The sequence below is a fragment of the Metarhizium brunneum genome, chromosome 1 (assembly GCF_013426205.1).
Source record: "Metarhizium brunneum chromosome 1, complete sequence".
In the NCBI taxonomy this organism is placed as follows: Eukaryota; Fungi; Ascomycota; class Sordariomycetes; order Hypocreales; family Clavicipitaceae; genus Metarhizium; species Metarhizium brunneum.
In genome coordinates, this window is record NC_089422.1 from 3,789,090 (window position 1) to 3,804,501 (window position 15,412).

The following is a 15,412-nucleotide window of genomic DNA, read 5'->3' on the forward strand; positions in this document are numbered from 1 at the left end:
ATCAAAGAACTAGACTTTTAGTCCCATTCATCTTCAAAACCCAAGGAGATTTATACAACTCGCCAGCCTTTTTGTCCTCGAGCAACTTTGTTCAAGTCTAAACACAATCGCGAATTTATACTAGTTTAATAAGCTCAACTCACTCACCGGATCAACAATGGCTTCCAGAATCCATGGACGAGCTGATGACCCAAGCGTTATAGTCGGTCTTGCCTGCCGTGTACCTGGAGCCAACACTCCCAGCAAGCTCTGGCAGAGCATTGCGGAACAGCGTGATGTCCAGCAGAAGATGCCCGAGGACAGGCTGAAGGTGGATAGTTTTTTCCACCCTGAGCCCACCCACAAGGGCACGGTATGTGAAGTCCAATAATGAGCGACGCCCTGGCGTTGAAGAATCGGTATACTAACACGCTTGGTCAACAGACGAATGCCCGTTTCGGGTACTTTCTCGACCAAGATATCGGAAACTTTGATGCGGGTTTCTTTGGCATCTCTGGAAAGGAGGCCGAGGCCATGGACCCCCAGCAGCGTCTGCTTCTCGAAGTAGTCTATGAAGCCCTCGAGAATGCTGGAATCACTCTTCAGGAGATTCGAGGCTCGTTGACGTCCGTGTTTTGCGGAAGTTTTACCAATGACTATAATGCCATGTTGACCAAGGATTTGGAATACTATCCCAAGTACACTGTACGTCTTGCTCTTCGACCCCCTATTTGATCTCCGAGGCTTCAACTTCTGACCCCCTGTTTGTTCATATAGGTGACTGGCACCGGCGACGCTATCCTATCCAACAGGATTTCCTACTTTTACGATCTTCACGGCACCAGTGTCACCATTGATACCGCTTGCTCTTCGTCCCTTGTCTGCTTCCATCTCGGTAGCCAGACCCTGCAAAATGGCGAAGCCGACATCTCCATAGTTGTTGGGTCCTCGTTGCACTACGACAGCAACGTCTTTGTTACCATGACCGACCTCGGTATGCTTTCCACCAACGGCCGCTGTGCGGCGTTTGATGCTTCCGGAAGTGGCTACGTCCGAGGTGAAGGCATCGCCTGCGCTATTCTCAAGCGCAAGTCTGATGCCATCGCCAACGGTGACAGCATTCGCGCTGTTGTTCGTGCTACCGGGTCCAACCACGATGGTAAGAAGAATGGCATCACTCTTCCCAACTCTGTTGCCCAGGAGCAGTTGATCCGATCAACATATGAGCGAGCCGGATTGAACCCCAGCCACACTCAGTATTTTGAAGCTCATGGCACTGGCACCGCTGCCGGAGACCCTATCGAGGCCCGAGCAATCGGTGCCGTCTTCGCCCCCGGCCGCGATGAGCCATTGTTTGTCGGTTCTGTCAAGACAAATATTGGCCATCTTGAAGGTGCCTCTGGTCTTGCTGGTGTAATCAAGACCACGATGGCACTGGAGAACAATTACATCCCCCCAAACATGCACTTCAAGACGCCAAACCCCAACATCGAGTTTGAGAAGTGGAAGATTACTGTGCCAACGAAGCTTGTTGAGTGGAAGGTTCCCGATGGTGTTCCCCGGCGAGCCAGCATCAACTCCTTTGGCTACGGTGGTACCAACGCCCATGTTGTTTTGGAGGAGTATACTCAGGACGAGCAAATACCTGCTCCTATTCCTCCTGAGCCTGTTGCCAACGGCGTGCACTCTCGCCCTTACCTTGTTCCACTTACATCTCACTCCCCCAAAGCAGGCGAGATGTCGGAGGAGACTCTCAAGGCCTACCTCAACAACACCGAGGACGCCACCATTGCCGACCTTGCCTACAGCTTGTCGACTCGTCGGACATTGCACCAGCAGCGTTCGTTTGTTGTTGCGAACGACAAGGCCGGCCTCGTCGACCAGCTCTCCTCTCCGCGCCCAGCTGCTCCTTGGGCCATTGCTAAGAATCCAGTTCCCAGGCTCGGCTTCATCTTCACAGGCCAGGGTGCTCAGTGGTTTGCCATGGGCAGACAACTCATCGAAGAGTGTCCCCATTTTCGCCAGAGTCTGCAGCGATGCGACGCCATTCTCAAAAGCCTCCCTGATGCCCCTGAGTGGTCTATTGTCGCTGAGCTCAACAAGACCAAGGAGACAACTTTACTAGGAGAGACGTTGTACTCTCAGACCATCTGCACCGCTCTCCAGCTCGCCATCGTTGACCTGATTGCATGCTGGGGAATCAAGCCCTCTGCTGTCATTGGCCACTCTTCTGGCGAAATGGGCGCTGCGTATTCTGCCGGCATCCTTTCCTTCGAGAGCGCTCTCATCGCAGCCTACTACCGCGGGCGATATATGTCCTCTAGTCGCAGCGACGGTGTTCCTGGTGGCATGATGGCTGTTGGTCTTCCCGAGAACAAGTGTCTCGAGGAGCTCAAACCTTATGCTGGCCGTCTCACCATTGCTGCTGTCAACAGCCCGTCCACCATGACTGTTTCCGGGGACCAAGACGCTATCCTTGAGCTCAAGGAGAAGCTCACGGAGAAGAAGGTCTTTGTTCGACAAATTGCTGTCAAGCAGGCCTTTCACTCTCACCACATGTTTCCTCTGGCGCCGGCATATGAAAATGCTCTGAAGAACAACCCTGCCTTCAAGACCAATACCCCAACGTGCCGCATGTTCTCTAGTGTTAGTTGTCGCCGGGCTGACCACGAGAAGATGGGGGCTTCTTACTGGGCTGCCAACATGGTTCAAGCCGTTCGATTCTCTGATGCCCTGACCGGCATTCTCCTCGACGAAGAAGATGAGCAGAATGTGGACATTTTGGTTGAAATTGGCCCTCATCCTGCCCTCAAGGGTCCGGCTCGCCAGACCGTCCAGTCTCTCAAGCTGGATCTTCCCTATGTCGCCTCCCTGACCCGCGGTGTGCCAGACTTCGAGGGCCTTCTGAACATGGCCGGTACTCTCTTCTCTCTCGGCTACCCCGTTGATATCGTCGCCGCCAACCAGAATCTCAGTCAAACCTCGAAAGGGGCTTTAGTCTCTACTCCTACCGGCACCAAGCTTCATGATCTCCCGACGTATACTTGGGAGCACCGTCGGTACTGGTCCGAGACTCGTTACATCAAGGAGCATCGCCAGCGAGAGTTCCGCCATGCGACTCTGGGCCATAGGGTCGCCGGCTCCGTCGTGCGACATCCTCTGTTTCGCAACTATCTCCGACTCAGCGAGCTGCCGTGGCTCAATGAGCACGTGGTTGAGAACAAGGTCGTCTTTCCTGGCGCCGGCTACATCAGCATGGCGATCGAGGCAGCCATTCGCACTGACCGGGTTGAGAGCGTGAAAATGATTCACCTCAAGGATATTGTTGTCAAGAACGCTCTTCTGATTCCTTCTACCGACGAGGGCGTCGAAGTACTTCTTCAACTCAAGCCCGTCACTCTGTCCGCCAAGAGCCACTCGGATACGTGGTACGAGTTCAACGTCTTCTCTTACGATGAAAACTCAAACTGCACTAGCCACTGCCATGGTCTCGTCAGCGTTGAAAGGGGGGACGCTGCTCCTATCAATTACACTTGTCGCTATCCCGAGGGCACCAACTTGAATGAGCTTCGCAAGAAGACGTACCGGTCCATGCCTGCCGGCACATTCTACAAGAACATGGCAGAGCTTGGCCTTGCCTATGGTGACAAGTTCCGTCTTCTCAAGGGCAGCATCGAGAGCGGCGTTGGCTTCGCCGTTTCTGACCTCGTCTTCGACCCCGGCCATCTTCCCTCGGAGGCGGGCGACGAGACGGTTCTGCACCCAACCCTGCTCGACTCCTTCTTCCACGTCATCTTCCATGCTGTTGAGAACCGTCTGGGACGTCCTCTGGACGAGCCCTATGTTCCGTCCTTCTTCCGAGCTCTCAGGATTTCTGGCAACTTCTTCGACGGGAGATACTCTACGGCCGTGAAGAAGTTTCAGGTTGCGTCATTCACAAAGCTGCCCTCTCCTCGTGTCGCCATCAACGACATGATTATGCAGAATGACAGGGGGGAGCTGATGATGGAGATTGCCGGGCTCGAGGTGACTTCTCTGGGGCGCGAAGATCCCAATGGCCAAGGACCGCGAACACTCTTCTACCGTCAGCGTTGGCAGCCATTTTTTGACATGATGACAAACGTCGAGGGCAAACCTGTCTCTGATGTTGTTGATGTCTTTGCTCACCAGTATCCCAACACCAAGATGTTGCACATCACTTCCGATCTCGACAAGACACGAGACTTTATTCAGCATTTGGGATGTGGCAAAGGAGAGCGAAGACGGTTCAAGCAGCTAGACGTCTGGTCACTCCAGGGAAATGAGTTTGGAGAGGAAGCCGAAAGGCTGTCCAAGGAATGCCGCGGTCTGGTCAACGTGGTAGAGCCGGCTCTCGACTCTTATGACCTTATAATTGTCAGCGAGACAGGTGTAAATGCAGTTTCATTTATGAATGGCACTGGATGCATCTTGTTCGACGGACAAAAGGGCGTCGTCACCGCGGAATTGCAAGAGCTCTTCTCCAGCCCTTTCTGTACCGCTCTTCGCAAGGCTGTTGAGCCATTCACTCTCAACTCTGAGTTGTCCGTGGTCATGCCAACATGCAAGCCTTCTGCGCGAACTTCCCTCATTCTCAAGGAGCTCGAGTCTGCTCACGGTGGTGACCTCATCTTCACCAGCTTTCCCGAGCTGGCGCACCAGGGCACCGCGTTATTGGCCAAGGATGTCGTCGTCCTTGCAGGATTGGACGAGTCCATCTCCGACAAAGCTGCCTTCAAGGGGGCGCAGGCTCTTCTCACTTCTCTCGAGAAGAATGTCATCTGGCCAACCGAAGGTGCTACTCTCGAAGCCAACCGCCCAGACAATGCCATGTTCATCGGGCTTGTCCGTGCCGCGCGATCTGAGAACGACACTCTTCGCGCGGTGAATTTTGATTTCGGCATCGACTCTCCCGCACAGACTGTCGCTGCCAATATCGTCCGTTTGCTCGACGGCAGAATCACAGAGGACGAGTTGACGGAACGAAACGGCATTGTATACATTCCCCGCGTGGAGGCAGACGACGAGCGCAACTGCAAGCTCAGGAACGGCCCTGACCAAGAACCCCGTCTTGAGCCCTTTGGTACTGCTCAGACTCGTACGCCTCTTGCTCTACGAATCGGCAAGGTTGGTCTGCTCGAGACCCTGTACTTTGGTGAGGATACCCAGGTCATGGACACCAAGATCAACGACAATGAGATCGAGGTTGAGACCAAAGCTTCGTCCATCAACTTTCGTGACGTGGCTGCCAGCATGGGCATTATTGAGGATTCCAACCTCGGTGACGAATGTGCCGGCATCTGCACCAAAGTCGGCGCCAATGTCAGGGGCTTTCAAGTTGGCGATAGAGTTGTTGCTCTCCGTCCCGGCCAGGGCGCTCACCGCAGTCTTGTCCGAAACCCAGCGTCTTGGTGCTACAAGTTGCCCGACAACATGTCTTATGCTGACGCTGCTGCGATGCCGCTGATCCTTGGTACTGCTTGGTTTGCTTTGGATCATACTGCTCGCCTGGCCAAGGGCGAGTCTGTCCTTATCCACGCCGCGGCCGGTGGTGTAGGCCAGATGGCAATCCAGATCGCTCAGCGCGCGGGTGCCCATATCTACGCTACTGTAGGGTCTCCTGCCAAGAGGCGGCTTCTCAAGGACGTCTATGGTCTCAAGGAGGAACAGATGTTCTCTTCTCGTGATGCCTCGTTTGCCGAGGGCGTGATGGAGGCCACTGGTGGCAAGGGGGTTGATGTCGTCCTCAACAGCTTGGCCGGTCCTCTGCTCCATGCCTCTTGGGCCTGTCTTGCTCCCTTTGGGCGATTCCTCGAGATTGGGAAGCGCGATATCCACGAGAACACCAAGATTGCCATGGACCCCTTCCGACGCAATGTATTGTTCGCTTCAATCGACCTTGTGGTAAGTTTCTTCTGCTTTCCCTTCTTCCTTGGAGCGACCAAAGATTAACATGCCGTAGACCATGTTTGAAAAGAATGAGGCTCTCGGCGAGAGGCTTTTCAAGGAGTGTTTTGCCCTTCTTGCCAATGGCGAGATCCGCACGCCCGCTACAATCAAGCAAGTCCCGTATTCTGACGTTGTAAAAGGCTTTCGATTGTTGCAGATGGGAAAGCACACTGGCAAGGTAATTGCTGTAGCTCAAATTTGTTTTAGACAAATGTACTAACAACCTTTGCAGATTGTTCTTGTACCCCATGCAGAAGACATGGTCCCGGTTATGCGCGGCGGATACCGTGATGTCAAGCTATTCAGCTCTTCAAAGACTTACCTCTTGGTCGGTGGTCTTGGAGGTCTAGGTCGCACTCTCTCTCAGTGGATGGTCCGTAAGGGAGCCAGAAAGCTTGCCTTTTTGTCCCGTTCCGGTGCCGACAAAGCCGAAGCCAAGGCCACCATTGACTGGCTTATTGAACGTGGTGTTGATGCCACCGTATACCGTGGTGATGTCTCCAAGTTTACTGATGTCCGGAGTTGTGTTGACCAGATTGGATCTTTGCTAGGAGGCATCTTCCAAGCCGCCATGGTTTTGCAGGATAAACCTCTGGAAACCATGACATACGAACAGTGGCAGCATTGCTGCCAGCCCAAGGTTGAGGGAACCAAGAACCTGCACGAAGCAACTCTTGGAAACAAACTGGACTTCTTCGTCTGTTTCTCTTCCGTTGCAGCTGTTGTTGGCTCCAAGGGCCAGGCCAACTACTCGGCCGCCAATTGCTACCTCGATGCCCTCATGCGACACCGTCGTGAGCTTGGCCTCAGCGGGACTACGATGAACGTCGGCGCAGTTACTGGTGTTGGAGTTGTCGCTGAGAACGAGGAGCTGCAGAAGATCATGCTCAGAATGGGCATGGACACCATCAATGAGGAAGAACTCCTCTACCAGCTCGAAGAAGCTGTTCTTGCTGACAAGCCTGGTCGCCCTGTCACTGCTCGCGGCTGCAACGGGCACCAAATCATCACCGGCGTCGGACTCATCTCACCGGATGTATACTGGGCTAGCAAGCCAATGATGAAGAACCTCTACACTAACCACGATTTTGGTGCCGAGGGAGCCGGACAGAGCTCCAAGAACCTCCTTGCTCTCCTCGGCGAGGAACCCGATATTGAGAAAAAGACTGAGATCCTTCTTGACGGATTCTTGGAGAAGATTGCTAGCGTTCTTGCTACTCCCCGCGACTCAATCCTGCCAAGCAACCCATTGTCTGCTTATGGTCTCGATTCCATTGTTGCTGTTGAGTTCCGAAAGTGGTTCCGAAAGGAGGTCCAGGCTGATATTGCGCTCTTCGACATATTAGGTGCTACTTCTATCAACGCCCTGGTGTCCAAGACTGCTCGTATGGTCACCACTATCTCCGCGAGCAAACATACCGCTGGCGATAAGCCTGAGAAGAAGTCTGCTGTGGAGTCTGAAAGCACCAAGGAGGATAGCAACGTCTCTGCCATGGCTACGGGACAGCTCATAAAATCCCAGCATAGCGGCGTTGTTCCCCTGTCTACTTTCCAGTCCCGTCTCTGGTTTGTCCATAGTTTCCTAGAGGACAAGTCCTTTCTCAACCTGCCCATTGTTCTCCGAATAAGGGGCAAGCCCGACTACCCAACTCTCCAGAAGGCCGTCCAGGAGATGGCCGTCAGGAACCCTGCTTTGCGGACTGCATATTTCGAGGGAGATGACTTTGCCGTCCAAGAGCCCCTGGAAGATTTTGAGCTCGGCGTTGACTTTCGTGATTTGACCAAGGAAGTGGACACCGAAAAGGCTCTAGAGGAGTTTGTCAAGTATAATCGCAAGATTGAGATGAATGTTGAAGAAGGTGAAGTTGCTACTTATTCCCTTGCCAAGCTCAGTGAGGAGGAATGGGCTGTGGTTGGCATGATCCATCACATTTCCATTGATCGTGCCAGTTTGTTTCCGATAATGTCACAGTTTGTCGGCATCTATGACGCTCTGCGAACCGGTAATGATCTTGCCACTGTTTCTGCTCCCGAGTTCAACTACATTGACTTCACGCTATGGCACAATGCCCGTCTGGCGTCTAATCTTATGAAACCTGACCTTGACTGGTGGAGGACAACTCTCAAGGGCATCCCTCAGTCTAGCAAGCTTCTCCCTTTTTCCAAGGGGGAGCGCCCAGCAAGAAGTGATCCTCTCCGCCAGAAAGTCAGGGCAAACCTCAACGCCAAGTTATTTGCTCGTATGAAGCGAATTGCTTCACAGTCAAATGGAACTCCATTCCACTTCGTTTTGGCTGCTTTCAGGGCCTTCCTTTACAGATACACCGAAGATAAGGATCTTGTGCTTCTCATGGTTGACGGAAACCGACCTCATCCCGATACTGATCCCCTGATGGGGTTCTTTGTCAATCTTGCTCCTGTGAGATGTAATGGTAAGTGATTATGCCTGAGCAGTGACTTGAGCATGTTACTCTTCTGAAGCGGGTTTGAGGATTGGTAGTTGAAAACACGCTGACCATGACGTGTAGATGACTGTGATGTTCCGTTCGATCAATTGTTCCAGGCTACCAAGACTCGTGCTCTAGACGCCATGGCTCACAGCGGTGTTCCCTTTGATACCATAGTCGACATTATGAATGTCAAGAAGACGAGCAGCCACATGCCTGTGGGCCAAATCGCCGTCAACTACCAGATTCACGGCCCTGTCCCGACTTACACTACCTGCGACTTTGTTGTTGAAAACGTCGAATCGGACGACATTCCCACCGCCGCCGATATTCAACTTGAAGCCATTGAGACTTCTGAGCACAGCATGGACCTCAAGATTGAGTATGCAACCGCTCTATATGACAATCCCGACATGGAGCGATTCCTCGACAATTTCAACACCTTCCTCGAAAGCTGTATCAAGGACCACCGTCAACCCGTTGACGAAATCAGCATGTGTGGACCGCTCGAAATCGAATTTCTCAAGAAGAACTATTGGAATATGGAGACTAAAGAGAATCAGTGGGGGGAGCAGAGCGTACTTGATGTAATTACTGAGATGGCAAGACAACACCCTCAAACTGCAGCGATAAAAACTTCTGACTGCCGCAGCATGACATACAGACAGCTGATCGAAAGCGCGGAGAGCGTAGCCTCTGAGCTCCTCAATGCCGGCGCACAGCCCGGTGACAAAATCGGACTGATCGCTTTGCCCGGTCTTGAGGCCGTGACGGGCATGCTCGCCGCCCTCATGACGGGATCGTGCTATGTCGCGCTCGACACCGATTTCGCCCACGACCGTCTATCGTTTATGCTTTCCGATTCAGGCGCTGGGATTCTCTTAACTGGCCCAGGCCAAGACGGCCTTGTGGCTGAGCTATTGTCCAAGATGGTGATGGCCCCCAAGGTCATTAGGATCGAAGACGCTGCAGCCGCGGGCAGAACCGTTGCTCACCGGCGAGCACGACACCCCGATGACCCTTTTTATATGATCTATACCTCTGTGAGTTTTGATTCATATGAAACACGGCCACTCTTGCTGTCCCTTCGTAAACCATCTAACTATATACCAGGGAAGCACCGGCACCCCGAAAGGAGTCGTGCTGAGGGAGTCCAATACTCAAGCCATGTTGGCAACATTGAACAAAGACTATGCCTTTTCACACGAGGACAACTTCCTCGCACATACAACTACGTCATTTGATCTCTCAATTGTTCAGATATTCGGTGGCCTAACAGCAGGCGCAACTGTCTCGGTTGCTTCATGGGAAACACGCAAAGACCCCGTCGCGCTGGCTGACTTCATGATGAGAGAGGGCGTTAGTGTCACATACTTCACCCCGACTCAATTTGCACTTCTCATGGAGTTCAACGGCGAGGCTCTTCGGAAATGTTCCAAATACAGAGTCGCCTACTTTGCTGGTGAGCGGTTGCCCGTCCGTGTTGCCAAGGCATTCTACGATCTTGGAACGCCTGCCACTCTCTACAACACTTGGTCTCCTTCCGAACTCGTTGTGCAGACGTCCATAAGCAAGATTGATTATCCTGGTGAGGGCATTGTTAGTCTCCCTATTGGATATCCCATGGACAACTGCCGCCACTACCTCCTTGATATCAAAGGCAACCCCGTCCCGGCTGGTCAGATTGGAGAACTGGTTGTAGGCGGTGTTCAGGTCGGTGCCGGATACTTGAATAGACCCGACGTCAACGCACAATCATTTGTTGAGGATCCATTTGCATCCGAAGACGACCGAAACAGGGGATGGAATAGGATGTTCAAGACAGGAGACCGCGGCCGCTTCCGACCTGATGGCCAACTGGAGTTTCACGGCCGGATTGCAGGAGACAAGCAAATCAAGCTCCGGGGGTTTAGGATCGACCTTGGTGAGTTGGAACAGGTCATCTTCAAGGAGTCCCAGTCTTTGAAGAAGGCCGGCGCCCTTGTTGACATTGCAGTCGTGGCTCGCACCGTCGACTCTGATGAGCAGCAACTCATTGCCTACCTCGTTCCTAAAGCTAGCATCACCAACGAGGCTGACAAGATCGCCATTGTTTCTCACTTGCACCGCAAGATTAAGCCGCATCTCAACTACTACATGCTTCCCAACGGATACCAGTTTCTGGCCAAGCTTCCGGTTACCCTGGGCGGCAAGGTTGATCGCAGAAACCTTTTGGAGCGACGGCTACAACTATTGTTTCCGTCGAGCATCACCACACAGCCTGGCAACACCGTCTCAGGTGAACCCACTGAAGATCTGGAGGGAACCATTCTTGCCCTTTTCAGAACTACTCTCGGCGGAGAAATCGAGTTGAACGATTCATTCTTCGAGAGGGGTGGCAACAGTATCCTCCTCGTTCGACTGCAAGCCAAAGTGAAGAAGCAGTTCAAGATTGCTCCCCCCTTGCCCGCTCTGATACGGGAACCAACTGCGGCCGCCGTCTGCGCATACCTGAGGCGCGCAAAAGGTGGCGATGGCACCGATAAGGGTGGGCTTGCGAGTGTCATCAGCTGGAATGTCGAGACCAATCTACCCAACACCAGCCAGTACATACCACGATACGGCATCCCCCGCATCGACCGCGATGAACTCAAGTCCATTCTCCTGACGGGGGCAGAATCGTTCGTTGGAATCCACCTTCTTGCGGAGATTCTCCGAACCAAACGAGACGCCACGGTTCATGTCCTCGGCTCCATGGAGAAGCTGGAGCCGCAGGTCCTCATTGATCTCTTTCAGAAACTCGACCTGCTCCAGGACAGTCTGACCCTGGACGATATCAACAGCCGTGTCAAGTTTGTCCCGGGATCATTGAACCAGTCCAACTTTGGTCTGTCACGATCTGCTTTCAGGGAACTCGGTCAGACGGTGCAATCCATCTATCACCTCGGAGGTCACGTCTCGTTACTCAAAACATATACTTCTCTGAAGCCCAGCAACGTTACCCCCATATTCGATATTATCAAACTGTCGGGCCTTGGGTCCCATCTCTCCGACATCAACTACCTGTCCACCTGGTCCGTTGCCCATCTTCAGACTTGGTCTGCATCCAAGCGAACGCGCGAGGAGTACGCCACTGGGGAAGAAGACAGTAGTCACTTCTCGCCGCCTACCGAAGACGAGTCCGGCTACTTCAAGACCCGATGGGTTGCGGAGAACCTGCTGACCAAGGCTGCTCGTCGAGGATTTCCAGTCACCATCACCCGGGCTTCGGGTGTCACCGCCGCCGTCCGGGGTCCCGGCGTTCCCGACCCAGGTGACGAGTTCATCATGCGCATCGTCGTGGGCATGATTGAGTCGGGCATGGTGCCGCAGATTGGCCGTGCCGACCAGCCAAGCTTCGCCGTCGACGTCGTGCCCGTGGACTGGCTTGCCTCGAGCCTTTTCGCGCTGACGTCCGAGAAGCAAGCTCTCTCCCGTGTTGCCCCGTCCGAGGTGTGCTCTGCTCCTCGGATCTATCACATTACCAACCCGTTGCCGCTGCGCCTCAAAGACTTGCCCCGGATTATTGCGGAGCTCCGTTCGGAACAAACACGGCCTCGTATGGTGTCGCTTGATGAATGGCTCGACAGTATGGAGTCGGCGGAGGGCGAGAATGCAGCCGGCCAGGTTGTGAGAAGCACGGTGCTCAAGCAGTATCTTTCTACGGGTGGTGTCATGTTTAGTCTGGATAGCCGGAGGACGATGGATATCCTGGATGGTCTTCACCCCGGCGTGGCTGCTGGTTGTCCAGCTGTTGATGCTGAGTTTTTGAGGGCGTTGCTTGAAAGATTAAAGGGGGCTGACGACGTATTCAGCGGCTAAATGGATGCTCTTGCGGCGGATTGGCATGTAAATGTGAAGCAGTATGCACCAGACTAATATTCTTTCTTTTGTTGGGTTTTTGTTATTAGGACGCACTTTTTTTATGATTATATACTCTTCTAGAATAATTAATAAACTGAGCTGAGCCAAATGTTGCTACTGAGGATACGTGAGAAGTAATTTTCTTGGGAATGCCACGGAAAGACTGAGGTGTCATGACTGAATCGTATCGACACAAATGCCACCGGCGTCTCTGTTGTTTTTCAAGTCACATTTCCAGATCCACGCCACAAAGCCATAATTTTGAACTATACATGACCGTATAACGTAATGATGAACATTTCGTCAACGTATGCTGCGGTCTTCCATCATCTTGAGCTACCATGACAAGATGAGTATGTTCTAGCCAACACGTTCTAGACCTCAATCACAACTCGTCAAGTCCAATGCCACGACTAACACCAGACAGTATTGGAACCAACATTGAATTGACATTCACATGCTGTGCAGGCTGCTTACTGGCACCAGACCAGACCTTTAGTGGATTAGTGGGTGCTTTAGCGCTATTTTCCCCCCGCACAACGCCGGGGCTGCGCCGGGGCTCCACTATCGCCGCTCCGGTCCGCGGAATTGAAGGACATGGAGATGAATTGTCTACATAGGTACATGTAGTCACATATGCATGTCTGGTACCTTCCAGCTTTACTACTTTAATAAGACATGGAGTCCTTAAATGCCGTGCTACCATAATTGCACGCCCCATGCAACTTAAATTGGCTTGTACTCATCGGTTCAAATGACCTTCAATTATTATTATTGGTTGAACGTATTTTTGTGGATGATCGCGATCCCGCCTTTTTGGTGTTGACGGCTACGGGCACCTCGACACCACAAGTAATATCGCGAGATGCATGTAGCGCCGCAAGCGGAAACCCTCTGCATGCGGCCACCGGAGGGGAAAATAAAAAAGAATCTGTAGTAAATGATGTAAGTCTACTAGCTTCAAAATGCTCACATTCATCAGTGGCAGACGCAGCGTTGCTTACACCTATGACAAGGGCTCACGCTGGCATCGGACCTAGTTTGTCATAGTGACACAAAAGCAGACGCGTGCAGAATATGCATCGCCAAGTGCCGATGCATTACTGGTTCGGTTGGTTCATATGACTTGAAGCAAGCCATCTGCAATCGTATGCATGCTTGTACATATGTAGCTTATTACGAATTTACATCTGTCATTTCAGCTACATACAGTCCATTTAAAACATCCGACACCCCGCACCAGATCAAACACAAACAGATGACTTGAATCATCTCAGAAAAATACTGTGCGAAGAATCTACCGCGATGTCCATGCTAGTTGCCCTCGGGTTGCTCACTGCGCTGCTTGTTGCGTATCTCGTGACATCGGTAGGAAGACGAGGCTCGAAACTCCCACCGGGTTCGTGGATTGGATTCTCCGTGCAAATTGACTCGAGCTGACGTTTGATCAGGGCCACCGACGCTCCCCATTATTGGAAACTTGCATCAAATTCCGACCACGTTCACGCACTTGAAGTGGGTTGACTTACTTGATCCCGGGCACTCGGAAGCCATAAACTGACTTGCACCCATCTCCAGGTTTGCAGAATGGGCAAAGCAGTATGGTGAAATTTTTTCACTCAAAATGGGCCCTGCGACCTGCGTTGTCCTCACGTCGCCGCGTCTCGTCAAGCAACTTGTAGATAAAAAGTCGAATCTTTACAGCCATCGACCGGTTTCTCATATCGGCTACGATATTATTTCTCAAGGCGACCACATCCTTCTCATGCAGTATTCGGGTAAATGGCGAGCATGTCGCAGATTAATTCACCAATTCTTCATGGAGAGCATGGTGGTCAACAATCACCTTGCCCTCGTGGACGCCGAGGCTGTCCAGATGGTTCGCGACTTTGTCGAGGAACCAGAGAATTATATGCAACACCCAAAACGGTTCAGCAACAGCACCATCATGAGTCTCGGCAAGTTCTTGTTATCCCTCGACGCAATGCCACAAAGATGTGCTAACACGGCCAAGTCTTTGGAACACGAACGCCCGACATAAATGCCACCCACATGAAGAGGCTCTACCGCCTCATGGAGGCTTGGTCCAACCTGCAAGAATTCGGCAGTACCCCTCCCGTAGATATCTTCCCTCTGATAAAGTATCTCCCTGAGAGATTGTTTGGCAACTGGCGTACTCGAGCACAACACGTGAGCAAACAAATGAACAGTCTTCATCAAGAGTGGCTCAACAAGGTCGTGGAGAGGCGAAAGTCCCAAGGACCCCGCGACTGCTTTCTCGACCGCGCGCTCGATCAAGAGGACAGCGGCAAGCTTCCTCTCGATCGACACGCACTTTACTTTCTGGCGGGCACACTCATGGAGGGCGGTTCGGACACCACCGGCTCAGTCCTCGTCACCTTCCTCCACGCCATGACGAAATGGCCCAACGTCATGAAGAAGGCCCAGGACGAGATTGACAGCGTAGTAGGGGAGGACAGATCGCCCACATGGGGAGACTATGCACAACTGCCCTATGTCGCCGCTTGCGTCAAGGAGACGCTGCGCTGGCGCCCGGTCATTCCTCTCGGCTTTCCGCACGTCGTGGGCGAAGACGATGCAATCGACGGCATGGCGATTCCAAAAGGGAGCCAAATCATCATCAACGCCTGGGGCATGCAGCATGATCCAGAGCGATTCGCCGATCCAGACACTTTCAACCCCGAACGCTACGTGGGCGTCCCGCAGCTGGCGTCGGAGCTGGCGAATGGTGACTGGGAGAAGCGCGACCATTATGCCTACGGGAGCGGCAGAAGGCTGTGCCCGGGGATTCACCTCGCGGAGCGCAGCTTATTTATTGCCATGGCAAAGCTGCTCTGGGCGCTGAATATCGAGGCTGGTGTCGACGCGGAAGGCCGCGTGATGGATGCTGATGTCAGTGCCGAGGGAGCCTACGCGTCCGGGCTGTTGGTCTGCCCCAAGACGTTTCCTTGCAGGATTACTCCCAGATCTCAGGCTCGCAAAGACACTATTATGAGAGAGTTCGGCGTGGCTACAGCCGAGGTTTTTGCGAAATATAGCGACGATAAGGAGTGGTGATGGGGGGCAGTGAGACTGGCATGGCCTTTTGGGGAAACAATGAAGAATACATTGTTGGG

General features: G+C 52.8%; 2 protein-coding genes across 2 annotated transcripts; both read left to right on the top strand.

Moving 5' to 3' along the window:
• Positions 1–157: 157 nt before the first annotated feature.
• Positions 158–12,233, top strand: rdc5 (Reducing polyketide synthase; the record flags this gene model as incomplete). The annotated part of the gene is made up of 7 exons (XM_014693887.1): positions 158–352; positions 424–684; positions 757–5,901; positions 5,960–6,124; positions 6,179–8,378; positions 8,475–9,436; positions 9,507–12,233. The coding sequence occupies 7 exons, from the start codon at positions 158–160 to the stop codon at positions 12,231–12,233; spliced, it is 11,655 nt and encodes a 3,884-aa protein (XP_014549373.1).
• Positions 12,234–13,580: 1,347 nt separating this feature from the next.
• Positions 13,581–15,353, top strand: patH (Cytochrome P450 monooxygenase; the record flags this gene model as incomplete). The annotated part of the gene is made up of 4 exons (XM_066129712.1): positions 13,581–13,674; positions 13,727–13,790; positions 13,854–14,233; positions 14,290–15,353. 4 exons carry the CDS (start codon positions 13,581–13,583, stop codon positions 15,351–15,353), a joined length of 1,602 nt encoding a protein of 533 aa, XP_065986031.1.
• Positions 15,354–15,412: the final 59 nt, after the last annotated feature.